The sequence below is a fragment of the Oryx dammah genome, unplaced genomic scaffold (genome assembly GCF_014754425.2).
Source record: "Oryx dammah isolate SB20612 unplaced genomic scaffold, SCBI_Odam_1.1 HiC_scaffold_27, whole genome shotgun sequence".
NCBI classification, from domain to species: Eukaryota; Metazoa; Chordata; class Mammalia; order Artiodactyla; family Bovidae; genus Oryx; species Oryx dammah.
Genome location: NW_024070211.1, coordinates 79,868,425 through 79,887,400, shown reverse-complemented (window position 1 = coordinate 79,887,400; position 18,976 = coordinate 79,868,425). Strand labels below are relative to the sequence as shown.

General features: G+C 36.0%; 1 protein-coding gene across 1 annotated transcript in view; it reads left to right on the top strand.

Moving 5' to 3' along the window:
• The first annotated feature begins 15,885 nt into the window (after positions 1-15,885).
• The window catches only part of LRP1B (LDL receptor related protein 1B), a 762,233-nt gene continuing 759,142 nt past the window's right edge, over positions 15,886-18,976 (top strand). Inside the window, exons 1-2 of the mRNA XM_040227930.1 lie at positions 15,886-16,111; positions 17,526-17,730. Coding sequence (XP_040083864.1) covers positions 15,886-16,111; positions 17,526-17,730 — 431 coding nt within the window. The remainder of the gene's footprint in view (positions 16,112-17,525; positions 17,731-18,976) is intronic.

The following is an 18,976-nucleotide window of genomic DNA, read 5'->3' as shown; positions in this document are numbered from 1 at the left end:
TTTTTTTTTTTTGCACCCAAATATTTATTTGCATCCAATATTTTTTTGTAGCCAAACTTTTAAGTCTACAAAAATAGCATCTGTACTGCAGCATGGAGTTACCTATATATTGTCTTGATGATGGCAGTACTCACTCTGACCTAATTTTTTCATCCTCCTGTTTCTAAATTCCAGTAGTTGGTGATGGACAGGGAGGTCTGGCATGCTGCCATCCATGGGGTCGCAGGGAGTCGGACACGACTGAACTGAACAGTTCTACAGCTTGTGAGAAGTAAAATATTAAAAAGGTGAAGAAATGTGGCATTTTTATTGTAAAGAGAGAGGGTAATCTAATCTGGAAGATGAGAATTAATGGAAAGAATTTAATGAGAATAAGAACATAGTAAGAATAAAATGATGTTTATAATTCGATGGTCTATCTTGGAGAACAATGGAAGTTAATGGTGAAGAGATCAGGAGAATGAATTTGATGGTGGGGTTGGAGGGGGTGGAGGTGGTGCAGGGAGGACATTTATAATCTGGCCATCTATTCCTTTATCTATCTTAATAAAGTGAGATTTATGCCTGTCAGTCTACATCTGTGATTTTAAAATAAGTCTTTATTATGAAAAGAACCTTAAATCCTTCAGCCTGCCATTCAGGACTTTCTTCATTTTTGTTCATTTAATCTCTTCAATCTGATGTGTCATTTTTCTCCACTGTGGGTTTTCACTCCATGCACATTATTTCTGATTTCATCATTATTAATGATAGCAAATGCATGATGGCCAAGAATGTATGAGGCACTTTCATATATATTACTTCATTTTGCTATCTCCTTCATGTACACTCTCATTGTCACGTGTGACTGTCAAGTATGATAATATCTTCTGCATTCTCTCTGAAAACTTGAATCCTATACTGTATTCACATCTCTCTCCTCTGTAAATCAATTCTTTCTGTTTTTTTTTTTTTTTTTTTTGCTTGTTATTTATTTATTTTTTAATGGAAGTATAGTTGATTTACAATATATCAGTTTCAGGTGAACAAAAAAGTGGTTCAGTTTTATCTATATTATTTTTCATATTATTTTCCCTTGTAAGTTATTAGAAAATATTGAGTATAGTTCCTTGTGCTATACAGTAGGTCCTTATAGTTTGTCTGTTTTATATTATATATAGTAGTGTACATATGTTAGTTCCCAAATCCATATGAATCATTTCTGGAAGTTATAATATTGTTGATAGCTTCCATTTATCAAGTATCTAAAATGTTGTAGGTAATTTATTTGTAGGTAGATAATATAATTTGTATACCTATTGAAACTAAGACCAGAAGATTACTTCATTTACTCAGAGCCTGTGGTAAAGAGATGCTGCTGCTAAGTCACTTCAGTCGTGTCTGACTCTGTGCGACCCCCATAGATGGGAGCCCACCAGGCTCCCCTGTCCCTGGGATTCTCCAGGCAAGAACATTGGAGTGGGTTGCCATTTCCTTCTCCAATGCATGAGAGTGAAAAGTGAAAGTGAAGTAGCTCAGTCGTGTCTGACTCTTAGCGACCCCATGGACTGCAGCCCACCAGGCTCCTCTGTCCACGGGATTTTTCAGGCAAGATACTGGAGTGAGGTGCCATTGCTTTCTCCAAAAGAGATGCTAGAAAAGAGCTTTTGAACTTCATTACTCATGACTCCAGAACTTTTACAAGCTGTTCTGAAGATCCAGTTCATCTCTATTTACTATGTGTCTTCAAATTCCCATGATGTCTTTGAATAGTCTGTTTTATAAGCTTATTTCTATTACTTACACCTAAAATTTTTTTTCAAAGCAGAGATTAAATCAAATTATTTTATACTTCTTTTGAAATATGTGAAAATTGTGTAGTAAATGCTAATTGAATATAAAAATGCCCTTTATTACTTAAAATACCAATATATTTTCACTATGTTTTTACCATCTGTGCTATGAGTAAAATTACTATGTTGCTTCTAACCACCATGTATAATCATGTGACATGTAGTACCAGTTTCTGTTTATCCATTCTATCACATAGGTTCACTCAAAGCATCCCTGATCTTTACACAAATACCCGTGCCATAGACATTGATTTATCTATATTTTTATAAATCTGCTTGAAAATTTTCAAGACTAAAATACCCAGCTCATGGGATGTACTTATATTTACTATGAATAAGGAGAACCAGTTGTTCTTCAAAGTGACTGAACAAACTACATCTACACCAACAATACAAGTCCAAAGTTCCCACATTCTTGCCAGCTCAAAATGATCAAACATTCTAATTTTTTCCCCCAATATATAGGAGTTAGGAGTATAATGATATTTTTTCATTGCTTTAGTTGGTATTTTTTCTTATTATTTATGTAGAATTTTGGGCATTTCTCTATATACCTGTTAGTCTTTTGCATCTCTTCATTTACTTTGGTTATTTTCCTGTTAAGATTATTGCCTTCCCTTATTGATTCAGAGAAATTAGCCATCTGTTCTAAATTTTAGACATTTCAATCATCTCCATTCAGTTATCCATCTATTAATTTCATTTACATTGATCTTTGTTAACCAATTCCACTTTATCGTTATCCTTTCTTATTCACTTCTTTCTTTACTCCATTTCTTCTTTCAGTAAAAATTTTTATCACCTCCATATTCCGTGTCTTCTGGGCTAGCTATTTATTTGTTGATTCTGATAATAAGGCCCTGGGCCATGTCATACAGTCCCTTACCCTAGTGCATCTGTGGTCAAGCTATTTTGTTTTTAATGGTTTATACTTTTTTTTTTTAAGGTTTATTTATGTATTTATTTTTGGCTGTGCTCGGTCTTCATTGCTGAGCATGGGCTTTCTCCAGTTGTAGAGAGCGGAGCCTACTCTCTAGGTGCAGCGTGTGGGCTTCTCATTACTGTAGCTTATCTTGTTGTGGAGCACAGGTTCTAGGGAGTGCAGGCTTCAGTAGTTGTGGGTCCCAGACTCTAGAGCAGAGGCTTAGTAGTTGTGATGTATAGTCTTAGTTGCTCCACTGCGTGTGGAATCTTCCTGGAGCAGGGACCAAACCCATTTCCCCTGCATTGACAACCAGATTCTCAACCACTACCACCAGGGGAGCCCTGTGCTCTTGGTCTCTGACTTTCTCTTTCATATACACAAACAGACATCAAAAGCAGATTCTTGCCACTTAAAAGTCTGTTCTACCCTTCCTTCTATAGATTCTGTCCTCTGCCTTCATATATATCACACTTCAGTTATGCATGACTATCATTCATTCCCAGCATAGCTAGAGCTGAATTAATGGAGAAAAGGTAGCAGTAATATATACTGAACTAGAGAAACAATAGACCATTTATTACTTATTGAGTTTCCACTGTGTAAAAGAAATGTATCTGATAGGGGAAGAGAGAAATCCAAATAAATTCTTATATATGAGAGCAGAGAAGACAGTAAAAATTCTGAAATAGAAGGAGAGAAAACACTATAGCTATAATATTATTTTGTGTTTAATATTATATGTATGAAAAAGAATTAGGAGCTATTCATATAGAATTGCTAGCTGTAGAGTTATAATCACAATTTACCGCAAGAGGACTATAGAGGGACTCTTTTCCTTAGACAAGTCATCTATTGCTTTCATATTCTATCTTGTAAAAATTATTGTGCAAACCTGAAGTGGAAATAAAAGAAAATCAAAGAAAAGAGATAGAAAATTACAATATTTTGAACATTTTTAAAAAGCTACTTCTGATGTGCTATGTTTATAAACATGAAATTCATTACTATAAAATGTAAACTGTAAGCTTATTTTTGTGTGTATATAATCTCATAATATGCTAAAGAAGAAAAATTCCAAGCCACTTCTTTGTAGAGTGTGATGTACTGGCCTGAGCTGTTAAATTCAGTCACTTACTAGACAGGAGCTAGTATAGTATACTGGAAAAAAATTGTTAGAAGACTGTAAAAATGATGACTGTTTCACCTTTTGTTGATACTCATTTCAAATCAAGTTTGCCTCAAAAAATTTTTATATATCTACATCAAAACTGAATCACGGAAAATTTAATTGGTTTTATTGTTAAATGTTTTATACAGAGTTTTTGTTTGTTTTCATTAAAGAAAACACCATTGTGAGACCTGTAATTTTTAAAACTAGTCTGTTTTCCTTTTCATTTCAAAGTCTTTTAAACTAGTCTTTACAGTTTCCCAGTAGTATGTAAAATGGCATACTGTATTATTTATTTTAGCTTTCATTATTCTCTCAAAGAGGAAATAGGAACAACGAACCCAAAGAAGTTTTTTTTTTTTTATCATCTGTTTTTCTCTATTTTATCAATTTCTGTAGTTTTATTGATTATATTCTTCCTAATTCCTGTGAGTTAATTCCTTTTATATTTTCTGAATTATTGAGTTGAAATATTATTTTTTTGTGTTTGAATACTCTAGTCAACTAGCATAAATATACAGAGAAGAAAAACATTAAATTGTCAGAATGCTATATTTTCTTTCTTTATGTAGATAGGAAAATTTTCAGAGTTGAGTTTAGTTATACAGAGTAATCAAATGAAATAAAAATACATGATTTTTAGTTAACAGTGGACTAAAAATAGCATATGTACAGTACTTTACTTTTTATAAATTTCCACATTTATTACCATATTTCTTTTTTCTTATAACAGATAAATTGAGATACACAATTCAGTGGTCTATAGTGTATTTAGAGAGTAATACAACTGTTCCCACTGTCTAGAGTATTTTAATCACCCTCAACAAACCCCACAGACATTAGAAATTACTCCCCATAAAACTCTACACGTGACTCTGGCAACCACTAGTTTATTTTTTGTCTCTGTAGATTTGCCTATTTGGACATTACATAAAAATGGAATCAGTTCAGTTCAGTTCAGTCACTCAGGCATGTCTGACTCTTTGCTACCCCATGAATCGCAGCACACCAGGCCTCCCTGTCCATCACCAACTCCCAGAGTTCAATCAGACTCATGTCCATCGAGTCGGTGATGCCATCCAGACATTTCATCCTCTGTTGTCCCCTTCTCCTCCTGCCCCCAATCCCTCCCAGCATCAAAGTCTTTTCCGAAGCATCAATTCTTCACATGAAGTGGCCAAAGTACTGGAGTTTCAGCTTTAGCATCATTCCTTCCAAAGAAATCCCAGGGTTGATCTCCTTCAGAATGGACTGGTTGGATCTCCTTGCAGTCCAAGGGACTCTCAAGAGTCTTCTCCAACACCACAGTTCAAAAACATCAATTCTTCAGTGCTCAGCCTTCTTCACAGTCCAACTCTCACATCCATACATGACCACTGGAAAAACCAAAGCCTTGACTAGACGGACCTTAGTCGGCAAGTAATGTCTCTGCTTTTGATTATGCTATCTAGGTTGGTCATAACTTTTCTTCCAAGGAGTAAGCTTCTTTTAATTTCATGGCTGCAGTCACCATCTGCAGTGATTTTGGAGCCCCCCAAAATAAAGTCTGACACTGTTTCCACTGTTTCCCCATGTATTTCCCATGAAGTGATGGGACCAGATGCCATGATCTTCGTTTTCTGAACGTTGAGCTTTAAGCCAACTTTTTCACTCTCCACTTTCACTTTCATCAAGAGGCTTTTTAGTTTCTGTTCACTTTCTCCCATAAGGGTGGTGGCATCTGCATATCTGAGGTTATTGCTATTTCTCCCGGCAATCTTGATTCCAACTTGTGTTTCTTCCAATCAGCGTTTCTCATGATGTACTCTGCATATAAGTTAAATAAGCAGGGTGACAATATACCGCCTTGATGTACTCCTTTTCCTATTTGGAACCAGTCTGTGGTTCCATGTCCAGTGCTAACTGTTGCTTCCTGATCTGCATACAGATTTCTCAAGAGGCAGGTCAGGTGCTCTGGTATTCCCATCTCTCTCAGAATTTTCCACAGTTTATTGTGATCCACACAGCCAAAGGCTTTGGCATAGTCAATAAACAAGAAATAGATGTTTTCTGGAACTCTCTTGCTTTTTCCATGATTCAGCGGATGTTGGCAATTTGATCTCTGGTTCCTCTGCCTTTTCTAAAACCAGCTTGAACATCAGGAAGTTCACAGGTCACGTATTTCTGAAGCCTGGCTTGGAGAATTTTGAGCATTACTTTACTAGCATGTGAGATGAGTGCAATTGTGCGGTAGTTTGAGCATTCTTTGGCATTGCCTTTCTTTGGGATTGGAATGAAATCTGACCTTTTCCAGTCTGTGGCCACTGCTGAGTTTTCCAAATTTGCTGGCATATTGAGTGCAGCACTTTCACAGCCTCATCTTTCAGGATTTGAAACAGCTCAACTGGAATTCCATCACCTTCACTAGCTTTGTTCATAGTGATGCTTTCTAAGGCCCACTTGACTTCACATTCCAGGATGTCTGGCTTTAGATGAGTGATCACACCATCGTGATTATCTGGGTCATGAAGATCTTTTTTCTACAGTTCTTCTGTGTATTCTTGCCACCTCTTCTTAATATCTTCTGCTTCTGTTAGTTCCGTACCTTTTCTGTCCTTTATGGAGCCCATCTTTGCATGAAATGTTCCCTTGATATCTCTGATTTTCTTGAAGTGATCTCTAGCCTTTCCCATTCTGTTCTTTTTCTCTATTTCTTTGCACTGATCACTGAAGAAGGCTTTCTTATCTCTTCTTCCTATTCTCTGGAACTCTGAATTCAGATGCTTATATCTTTCCTTTTCTCCATTGCTTTTCACCTCTCTTCTTTTCACAGCTATTTGTAAGGCCTCCTCAGATAGCCATTGTGCTTTTTTGCATTTCTTTTCCATGGGGATGGTCTTGATCCCTGTCTCCTGTACAATGTCATGAACCTCAAATAGGTCCTTGGTTATCTACTTGAAATATAGTAGTATGTACATATCAATCCCAAACTCCCAATCTATCCCTCCCAGCCACACTTCCCTGCTGGTAACCATAAGTTCATTCTATATGAGTCTTCTTCTGCTTTATAAATAATTTTATTTGAATTTTTTAAAAAATATTTTACATGTAGATTATCAGTACAGTTCAGTTCAGTTGCTCAGTCATGTCTGACTCTTTGTAACTCCATGAGCCGTAGCACACCAGGCCTCCCTGTCCATCACCAACTCCCGGAGTTTACCCAAACTCATGTAGATTATATCACATAATTGTCTTTCTCTGTCTTATTTACTTCACTTGGTATGATAATCCCTAGGCCCAGTCAAGTTCCTGCAAGTGGCATTAATTTCATTCTTTTTAATGACTGAGTAATTGGGATTGATGCTTATTAAAATGTCACAAATTTGCTATTCTTACTGATAGCATATTTTCTTAATAACACTGGTTATTACTAGACTTTGGTTAATTTCTAGAGTTTAGAAAAAAATGACCATTTTGCTCGTATTTTTATTGTTTCTAATGGAGATGAGGACTTTTAGAAGTCCTTACTCCATCATTTTGGAATTATTCTTATCTCATTAATTTTTAATAGCTCACACTTTTTAATCTACACATTTGATGTCATAATATTTCTATTTTTTAACTCCCTATTTGTGTGTGCTTAGTCACTCAGTTGTGTCCAACTCTTTGTGACCCCATGGACTGTAGACTGCCAGTCTCCTCTGTCCATGGGTATTCTCCAGGCAAGAATACTAGAGTAGGCTGCCATGCCCTCCTCTAGGGGATATTCCCAACCCAGGGTTCAAACCCAAGTCTTCCACATTGCAGGCAGATTCTTTACCATCTGAGCCACCAGGGAAGCCAAGGAATACTTGAGTTGGTACCCTATCCCTTCTCCAGGGGATCTGCCTGACCCAGGAATCAAACCAGGGTTTCCGGTATTACAGACAGATTCTTCACCAGCTGAGCTACCAGGGAAGCCCAAGAGCAGTAAATGCTACCTTAAATATGAGTTCTCCTGAGGGGAAAAGCATATATGTCATACCCAAACGATTATTGTTTCATTTATGAATATTTCTTAGAAGCTGGCTGGTTATAATAATTCCTTCTGTTACTAGTTAAAATTTTCATTCATAAAATAGTTTTAATAGGATATAAATCCCAATACCAAAAATTGAACCTATGCAGAATTAGATAAGAAATAGTTTTCTTCCTACTCTGGGCTCATCATCCTTCCTGTGGCAGAAGTAACAACATTACTTCATTAATCTTTCATGATGTATTCTGTGATTTACCTACACATAGGTCTATAAAATTTTTTATTTTTTAACTCAAATGGTAGTATCTGATGCATATATGATTCACATCTTAACATTTTCTGCTTATAAAATATTGTTAATTATTGCATATTAACATATGTATATTAATCATATTCATTGATATGACCTTATACTATTACACTTTGTGACTAGATCATACATTATTTATCAAGCCACCTATTGGTGAACATTTATGTTGCCTAATCATTTGCTACCATAAATGATTTTGCAAAGGATTTCCATCCTCGTCTGCAAACGTTTATATGTATAATTCTATTTTTATAAATGGATTTAATTATCAAAGGGTGAATATATGCTTAAACTTTTGATGAATATTGTCCAGTAGCACTGTATAGGGCGTATACTTACATTATTGGTATATCAGATGGCCTTTTGTCTACCCTTTAACAAATACAGTGTCTAATCAAAAATTTTCACATTCAAAATCCATTTATCATATTATGAGAGTATTGAATACTTTTTAATATTTTGACCTTGTTTATATTTTCCTTCTATGAATTTTCTTTTTAATGTCCTTTATGCCTTATTCATATGAATATTTTCTATTGTCAATATGTAGGAGCCCATATATTTTAAATAATTTAGCCTTTTATTATAATGTAGATATTTTGCCTAGTTTGCCATTTGTCTTTTGATTTTTTTCACTGTTTTTCTCCTACAATTTCTTCAATGTACATTAAACATACTGCTTTAGGTCTTCTATGATTTGTATTAAGCTCAGAAAGACTTTTCCCATTCTAGCATACTAAAAATAATGCTTTTATATTTACTTCTATTTTTATACTTTTATTTATCATTTTAAATATGTTGTCACTTGGGAATTATTTTTTAAGTCAGAAAATTATCCAATGTAATTTTTTCCTAGTTCAGTTCAGTTGTTCAGTAGTGTTAGACTCTTTGTGATCTCATTTTCCCTAGTACTGACCCCAAAGCTATCATATTTCTCTGCCTTGTAGTCAGTTAAGGGTCATTACCAAAGTATTTTATATATAAATAATAATATATTTTAATACCTGTGGACTTATTCACGTTTATATATTTCCCTTGAATTAACAGGATGCAGCTTCCTGTTGAAGCCCAATTTTGAAAATAATGTTTAGAATTATCTGGTATCATTTTAAAGAATGAAATTTTTAATTTTGTTGCATCATTTATTGTTATTCCTTCACTATCATGTCCAACTCTTTGGGACCCGTGGACTGCAGCACACCAGGCTTCCCTGTCTTTTACTATCTCCCAGTGTTTGCTCAAACTCATGTCCATTGAGTCAGTGATGCTATCTAACCATCTCATCCTCTGCCACCCTCTTCTGCTCTAGCCCTCAATCTTGCCCACCATCAGGGTCTTTTCCAATAAGTCGACTCTTCACATCACTTGGTCAAAGTATTGGAGCTTCAGTATCAGTACTTCCAATGAATATTCAGGGTTGAGTTCCTTCAGGATTGACTTGGTTTAATCTCCTTGCTGTCCAAAGGACTCTCAAGCGTCTTCTCCATCACCACAGCTAGAAGGCATCAATTCTGCAGTGCTCTGCCTTTTTTTAATTGTCCAACTCTCACATCCATACATGACTACTGGGAAAAACAAAGTGATTCTTCTGCTTTTTAATACACTGTCTAAGTTAGTTATTGCTTTTCTTCAAAGGAACAGTTGTCTTTTAATTTCATGGCTGCAGTCACCATCTGTGGTGATTTTGGAGCCTGAGAAATTAAAGTCTGTCACTGTTTCCATTGTTTCCCCATCTATTTGCCATGAAATGATGGGGCCCGATGGCTTGATCTAATTTTTTTGAATGTTGAGTTTTAAGCCAGCTTTTTCACTCTCCTCTTTCACCTTCATCAAAAGGCTCTTTAGTTCCTCTTCACTTTCTGCCACTAGGGTAGTATCATCTGCATATCTGATTATTGATATTTCTCTTACAATCTTGATTCCAGCTTCTGAGTCATGCAGCCCAGCATTTCACATGAGGTACTTTGCATATAAGTTAAATAAGCAGCATTATAGTAAATTTACAGATTAATTCATGCAGATGCAAAATCTTTGGGGCATTGTTTATTTGTTTGTCTCTATCTGATAAAACTATATACTGTTCCTTTTTTAAAAGTCATTAAACATCTTTATGTACTCTAAATATTTCTTAATATTTTTATTTCCAAGTTTGTATTTTATTTTTTTTAATTGTTGCTAATGTGCATTTGTTTTTTTTTTCGTTTTGTTTTTTTTTAAATTTGGCTTGAAAGTGAAAGTCACTCAGTCATGTCTGACTCTTTGCCATCCAAGGACTACACAGTCCATGGAATTCTCCAGGCCAGAATACTGGAGTGGGTAGCCTTTCCCTTCTCCAGGGTAGCTTCCCAACCCAGGGATTGAACCCAGGTCTCCCATATTGCAAGTGGATTCTTTACCAGCTGAGCCACGAGGGAAGCACAAGAATACTGAATTGGGTAGCATATCCCTTCTACAAGGGATCTTCTCGACCCATGGATCAAACCGGTGTCTCCTGCATTACAGGCAGATTCTAACAGTTGATCTATCAGGGTAATTTGGCTTAGCTGCGATCATTTTTAAGAAGGCTATGATTTTTTTCTAAAATTTTGTCCTGAACCTTTATTACTGAATTATCTTTCTCTTCTGTTGTAGTTTTGTCAGTTGATTATCCTAAATTTTCCAAGTATCATTTTTTTTAACTTGTGAATAGTAGTTCATATTTAGCACCTCCTTTCCACTTTTTGCTTCTGCTTTTTCTCGCCTGGATCTTCCTGGTGGCTCAGAAGTAAAGAATCCGCCCACAATTCAGGAGATGCAAGAGATGACAGTTTGATCCCTGGGTCAGGAAGATCCCTTTGGAGGAGGAAATGGAAACTCACTCTAGTATTCTTGCCAGGAAAATCCCATGGACAAAGGAATCTGGCCGGCTACAGTACATAGGGTTCCAAAGAGTCAGATATGACTGTGCTACTGAACATATACACATATTCTCACTTGTCCACATCATTTAAAACTTTCAGAAAGATGAAACATTAGTGGACATCCTTATCTTTTACCTCACTTTAGTGGGATTGCTTTCAGAGATTCTCCTTTAAACATGATGCTAGATTTTAGATTATGATTAGATTACACACACGTATTTATGTATAAAAAAACAAAGTAGATACTTTAATGAAGCAGCCATTCTGTGATTTAAAAACTGCATGTCCTTTAACAGTATTCAATGTAAACTTCTCTCACAAGTAGTTGCTGCACTGTAATTTATTGCTTAAGTAAGACTATAAACCACAGGAAGGAAAGGCGCTTCAGAGTTGTAATGCCCCTAGGAATTATCTTCAGCACGTGCTAGGAAATATCTGACTGTTTTTACTGTGTTATCACCCTGCCTTTTCTCTTAGTATCTGTTTTGCTTATTTCTTTGATTTCTAAAACTGAATAGTCATAGTAATTATTAAATATTTATTAAGATATTAAATATTTACACTTTTAATCCTGATAACTCAGTATGTTATATATTTTACAATTTTTTTCAAAAACTATTGAGGATCAGTGAGTCTTAGTAAATTTCCTATATTTATACAGCTTGTTGACCACAGAACTCTGTCTTAAACCATAAGTTTCTGACTCCAAGTTTATTAGTTTTGACTATATCACAGTTTGTCTACATTTGTATTTACTGTGAAGATTGTCAGCTTATAAAGCAACCTTGTATGAAGTGAAGTGAAAGCTGCTCAGTCGTGTCTGACTCTTTGCAACCCCATGGATTATACAGTCTATAGAATTCTCCAGGCCAGAATATTGCAGTAGGTAGCCTTTTACTTCTCCACGGGATCTTCCCAACCCAGGGATTGAACCCAGGTCTCCTGCATTGCAGGCAGATTCTCTACCAGCTGAGCCACAAAGGAAGCCCAAGAATACTGGTGTGGGTAATCTATCCCTTCACCAGTGGATCTTCTCCACTCAGGAATCGAACCAGGGTCTCTTGCATTGCAGGCAGATTCTTTGCCAACTCAGCTAATTTGCATTCTTCATCTAATTGGATTCTGATAGCAGCAGTTTAAGTTATATTGAAAGGTGATTATTGTGAACTCATTTTACAGGTAAGGAAATTTAATTCTTGAAAAGATAAAGAATGTTTCTAGGCTAACACTTGTTTCATAGCCAAAGCACTTTATCAAGCAAGGTTTATTGATACAAAACAACCATTTTTTTTTTATTTTAAAAATACTAAATTCTAGATTTTAAATTTTATGAGTATTTGTTCTATTGGGACCTATCTGGAACTAATTATTTTGCACTTTTGTTATCTTGTATCATATTAGATATTATCATAGTAATGTTGTGCAATAAACATCACAATACTGTGCAATAAATAACCATAATACTTCAGTTCAATTGAGTTCAGTCGTTCAGTCCAGTTCAGTCGTTCAGTCTTGTCCGACTCTTTGCGACCCTATGAATTGCAGCATGCCGGGCCTCCCTGTCCATCACCAACTCCCGGAGTTTACTCAGACTCACGTCCATCGAGTCAGGGATGCATAATCAAATACATAAATTTTGCTCACAAGTTTTCAGGACTTCTGGACTGTTCTTATGGTCTTGGCTGATCTTGCTTATACTTGTATGATCAGCATCAGGTCAGGTAGGCTGATTGTGATCAGCAGATTAGGTTCTGCTGATTGTGGCAGTTCTCTCCCATGCTCCCTGTCAGATAGTCTCTTAAGACAAATTCATGTCTCTCCACATTTAATCGTCCAAACACATATTTTTAATGTGCTGGGCAGAGCTCCCTAAAGTAGATTCATCTCAAGTGAAAAAAATCAGCAGTGACTCTCCAACATGAAGGGTGGCCCTCACCTTCTAGTCTGAGACTTGGTGTTTATTATATCTTGCCTGATACTAGATGTTCAGTTCAGTTCAGTCACTCAGTCGTGTTCTACTCTTTGCGACCCCATGAATTGCAGCACGCCAGGCCTCCCTGTCCATCACCAATCCCAGAGTTCACTCAGATTCACATCCATCGAGTCAGTGATGCCATCCAGCCATCTCATCCTCTGTTGTCCCCTTCTCCTCCTGCCCCCAATCCCTCCCAGCATCAAAGTCTTTTCCGAAGAGTCAATTCTTCGCATGAAGTGGCCAAAGTACTGGAGTTTCAGCTTTAGCATCATTCCTTCCAAAGAAATCCCAGGGCTGATCTCCTTCAGAATGGACTGGTTGGATCTCCTTGCAGTCCAAGGGACTCTCAAGAATCTTCTCCAACATCACAGTTCAAAAGCATCAATTCTTCAGTGCTCAGCCTTCTTCACAGTCCAACTCTCATATCCATACATAACTACTGGAAAAACCATAGCCTTGACTAGACGGACCTTAGTCGGCAATGTCTCTGCTTTTGAATATGCTATCTAGGTTGGTCATAACTTTCCTTCGAAGGAGTAACCTTCTTTTAATTTCATGGCTGCAATCACCATCTGCAGTGATTTTGGAGCCCCCCAAAATAAAGTCTGACACTGTTTCCCCATCGATTTCACATGAAGTGATGGGACCAGATGCCATGATCTTTGTTTTCTGAATGTTGAGCTTTAAGCCAACTTTTTCATGCTCCTCTTTCACTTTGATCAAGAGGCTTTTTAGTTCCTCTTCACTTTCTCCCATAAGGGTGGTGGCATCTGTATATCTGAGGTTATTGATATTTCTCCTGGCAATCTTGATTCCAGCTTGTGTTTCTTCCAGTCCAGCGTTTCTCAAGATGTACTCTGCATTTAAGTTAAATAAGCAGGGTGACAATATACAGCCTTGAAGTACTCCTTTTCCTATTTGGAACCAGTCTGTTGTTCCATGTCCAGTTCTAACTGTTGCTTCCTGACCTGCATACAGATTTCTCAAGAGCAGGTCAGGTGCTCTGGTATTCCCATCTCTCTCAGAATTTTCCACAGTTTATTGTGATCCCCACAGTCAAAGGCTTTGGCATAGTCAATAAAGCAGAAATACATGTTTTTCTGGAACTAGATACTAGATATTAGGGAAAGCATAATGAGTGAGACTGACAAGATCCTTGTTTAATAGAGTGTGTAGTCCAGTGAATAAAGGCAATAGCAAACAGAAATACTGATTTTAAATTGTACTCTAAAAAGAATAAACAGGCTGTAGTGAAATAGAATAATGAAGATATGATTTTATTAGGTAACTGATCAGGAAAGACATCTCTGAGGAAATGAGATTAATAAGAAGCCAAAGTGACTTCCCAGATGACTCAGATGGTAAAGAATCTGCCTGCTGTGTGGGAGACCCGGATTCGATCCCAGGGTTTAGCGATCCCCTGGAGAAGGAAATGGCAATCCACTTGATTATTCTTGCCTGGGAAACACCTTCAACAGTGGACCCTGGCTTGCTACAGTCCATGGGCTCACAAAGACTTGGACATGAATGAGCAACTAACACATACATAATAAAAACAGTATATCTGGTTACAGTTGATAAAAATCCAGTTCTAATCAAGTGCAATAGAGTTAAATGCATTTGCACAGGGGATTTGAAGAGAGGAGGTAGGCACAGCGAAAACTGGAACTATGGGTTTGAAAGTCCTTAGGATATGGCCTTTCTCCTGGTCATCAGTTTCTGTTTCTGAGGCTTTTTTTCTCTTCTCCTACAATACTACAAGTAGACTTAAAGTACAAGGACATGAACGACAATACTAGGCTGAGAAATATGCAAAGAAACTCTTTCTCCTTAACTTGAAAACTTCTCTGAAAGTTTAAAAACCCATCTTCCTGACTTAGATCTTATATACACCTCTTAGGCCAACCATTGTGTATTATAATATTATTATAATAGTATTATAGTAGCTCACATTCACAAACATGTATAGATTTGGGATAGGAAAAAGGTTCCCTAAATAAAAGCATAAAAGGTTGACAGTAACATGGAAACAGGAGAAATCTTACTGAGCCTGGCTCCCTCCCTCAAAATGTATATTCATAAAGCAGAATTCATGTCTAACAAATATCAGTATGTCCAACAGTAGAGGACTTCATATTTTTCAAAATGGTAATTTTAGTAACTTCTGAGTATTAAAACATTCTTTTTTTATGTACAAAAATATAAAGCTTTAATCTGATATCTGTTTTCAAAGCTTCTTCTCTTTCTTCCAGATCTGGTCCAGGATTAAAAAACTAGTGAGGGAAAAGTTATATATATGGTTTTCTTGGGTTTTCTAGAAAGCTGCCATCTTCCTAATTATAAGCCCAGTAATTCTCTTCATATAAATTGTTTTTTGCTGGTTCTCTCTCCTTTGTGAATCTAGAGTCATGTGATGAGCTAAAAGTGACAGAGCTAGTTTTATTCACTAGCAATTTCTATGGCAATATTTTTAAAGTTTGAACTGTCAGTTTAAACTACACTAAAACAGAAAATCTCACATTCTGTCTTGTAATTGCAGCAATTCTTCTATTTTAAAATCAGAATCAGGTGTGTAAAAATTCAAGGAATTAAAAACAATTTATAGATTATTTTAATAAATACAAATAAACCAAAATTTTTCAAGATTGTTTTAAATTTTGGATTATAAGAAGTAGCTTCTCTAATGACAGAAAATTCATAATAAATTGTGCTTTTAAATAAATAGATCTTGACCCCAAGTACTTTATTCTGTTTACTAAAGCATATAAATATTTCCACATGCCTGTTAACATAAATCTATTTTCAGATCCTTTTGAAGCATTCATCATCTTTTCTATTCGCCATGAGATCAGAAGGATTGATCTTCATAAAAGAGACTATAGTCTACTTGTTCCTGGATTGAGAAACACAATAGCCCTTGACTTTCACTTCAATCAAAGTTTACTTTATTGGACAGATGTTGTAGAAGACCGAATATACCGGGGCAGGCTTTCTGAAAGTGGAGGTACATCCATTACAATTTTGACTTAATGGTGGAATTAATTTCTAACTGAAAATTTCAGAAAAAAATATGTTGTCATCAGAAGGAATTTTGATTACTCTTTGGTTTCTTATCTTCTCCCTCATATGTGGAAATCCAGGGGTGTGAATTATGTGTGACGATATGTTGGAGGTGGGGTGAAGGCCTATACTATTCATACTATTTTCAAATTGTGAGCATTTTGGTGCATATTCAATGATAAGATTTATTTACAAGAGAAAAATGACTGTCTTCTAATTACTATACATAATTTTTGTGAGTTAAAATAGCTTTTTTTTTATGGCTTTCATCTTATAGCATCATTCAAAGAAATAATAAATTATTACAAAGATTGTTAATATGAGCTAAATAAGTTTCCCCATAATTTGGCATCTCTTTTTCCAATCTAGGCTTTCCTAGGCAAGACTTTGAGGTAAATATATGTCATAATTCTCTTGAAAATCTCAGATCTGTATAACATTCCAAAGGCCAGGTATTTCTATCAAAATCTAAATTCCTCCTTAAATCACCGTTACACTTTTTTGGAAAATGTGTGTTCAAACACAATGTAATTATGATGTGTGAATCTGTGTCTTATATTACAAAGTATCGACTTCAATTTAAAATGATGGGTTTAGATCCATGATTTTACATGGTTAACTGTTAAAAAAAAATGTCTAACAAAAGCACTAGCAATGTCATAAGTTATAAAGTGTTAATTCCAAAAGAAATGAAGGACATAGATAAAAATAATTCTGGGTATTACCCAATTGTTTATTTTTATTTAGCCCACACTACAGGCTTCTTCCTTTATTTTCAAACATGTTATATTCTACAAGTCAAAATACAACTCAGAAATGTTATATTGGCTCAGAAATCTGTGGGGAGCTATAATTCGAGGATTATTTTTAAGGCTAAATGCCATAACATCGATCTTTTCAGTCATGCTTTAAAAGAGTAGCTGCTGACTGGCTAGATGCGGATTGCCCCAGGTGGACTTTCTATTCTTCCCTGAAGATCAGTGTTTGAATTGCATTACACTGATTTTAACCAGCAAGTCATTATCATTTCCAAGATTCCTTGTTCTGCCTAAAAAATCAGAAACATGACATAACTTTTTTGCAACCTAAACATTGTTATTAGCCTCAGAGTTGTTAAAAAATTCTGTTATGCTGTCACTGAAAGGATTTAAGAGATTAAAAACCTCTCCTGGGAAACATCATTAATTCTAAATTTGGGGCCATCTTAATGTCTCTCTGTGTCAGGTAATACTTTTACACTATATCTCTCAAAGTTAATATAATGTTAGATACTTTATACTGCTGACAAGGATGCCTTTTCCTTAGTGCTTAATGGATCACTTGAATGGATGAAAGTGTTGATTTCTCTCTTTTTGTAGGTGTCAGTGCTATTGAAGTGGTTGTGGAACATGGCCTGGCTACCCCAGAAGGATTGACTGTTGACTGGATAGCAGGCAACATATACTGGATAGACAGCAATCTGGACCAAATTGAAGTGGCCAAACTAGATGGTTCTTTAAGAACTACACTCATTGCAGGAGCTATGGAACACCCCAGGGCCATTGCTTTGGATCCAAGATTTGGGTAAAGAAGTTTGCCTTTCATAGATTCACTTTGGCATAAAATATTACCTTTAAAATTAATATTGGATTCAATTTTCTCATAAATTAGAAGTCAAAGTGCTTATTTTGTGCATGTAAATATGTGTGTATATACTTGTGAAGAAGGCAATGGCAACCCACTCCAGTACTCTTGCCTGGAAAATCCCATGGACAGAGGAGCCTGGTAGGCTGCAGTCCATGGAGTCACACAGAGTCAGACACGACTGAAGTGACTTAGCAGCATACTTGTGGATGGTTGTATATATAGATGTATGTTTATATTTACATCTACAATTATGCATGTGTGCTCAGTACTCAGTCACATTGAACTTTTTGCTACCCTATGCAATGTAGCCAGCCAGGCTCCTCTGTATATGGGATTTTCCAGGCAACAGTACTTGAATGGGTTGCCATTTCCTTCTCTAGGGGATCTTCCTGACCCAGGGATCGAACCCTGGTCTCCTGCATTGGCAAACAGATTTACGGTCTGAGTCACCAGGGAAGCCCATGTATATATCATCCAATTTTAGACTATCATCATAAATTTGATATAAAATTGCTTACATAGGTACTTTTAAAGGAGAAAACTTCTATCTTTTCCTAAATATGGTCATTAGGCTCTTTTGTAAGATACTGTGACTCTATTTTGAAGCGGTAATTTAATGATTTCATTTTTGATCTGCCAAAGAGATGCTGTAGCTGTAATTTTTTCTAATGGTTGCAAACCACAGGACCAGTCTTTGGTCCAGTCACAAGTGTTAACCACCTCACTCTTTATTTGTATTTGTATGTACTTGGAGATAGTTTAAAAGAAAATTAGATTAAACTTGAAGGAATCCAATGGTGAGATGCTGGCTATAGGGACATTTAAGACAAGACACATTATTCTGGAAGACAAAGTCAAAAGTATAATGCAGATTATTGCCTCACTGCTTCCCTTCAGTCCTTTGTGAAAGACAAGAAGAGAGACAGAGGATTTGGGGCCAGAGAATAGGGGTCCAGCACTGCTCAGTCACTTATCCTCTGGAGAATCTACTCAAGTGTATTATCTTCCTTTAGATTTCCATATTCTGTTTTGAACATCAGGAACAATAATGTCTCTTAATTAGACTGTTTTTGAGGAGATAGAATGTGAAATATAATGTATAACTCATCTATATTGGGATACTTTGTTATTACTGTTGATTATTTTATATATCCAAAATGATTATTTTATATATCCAAAATGA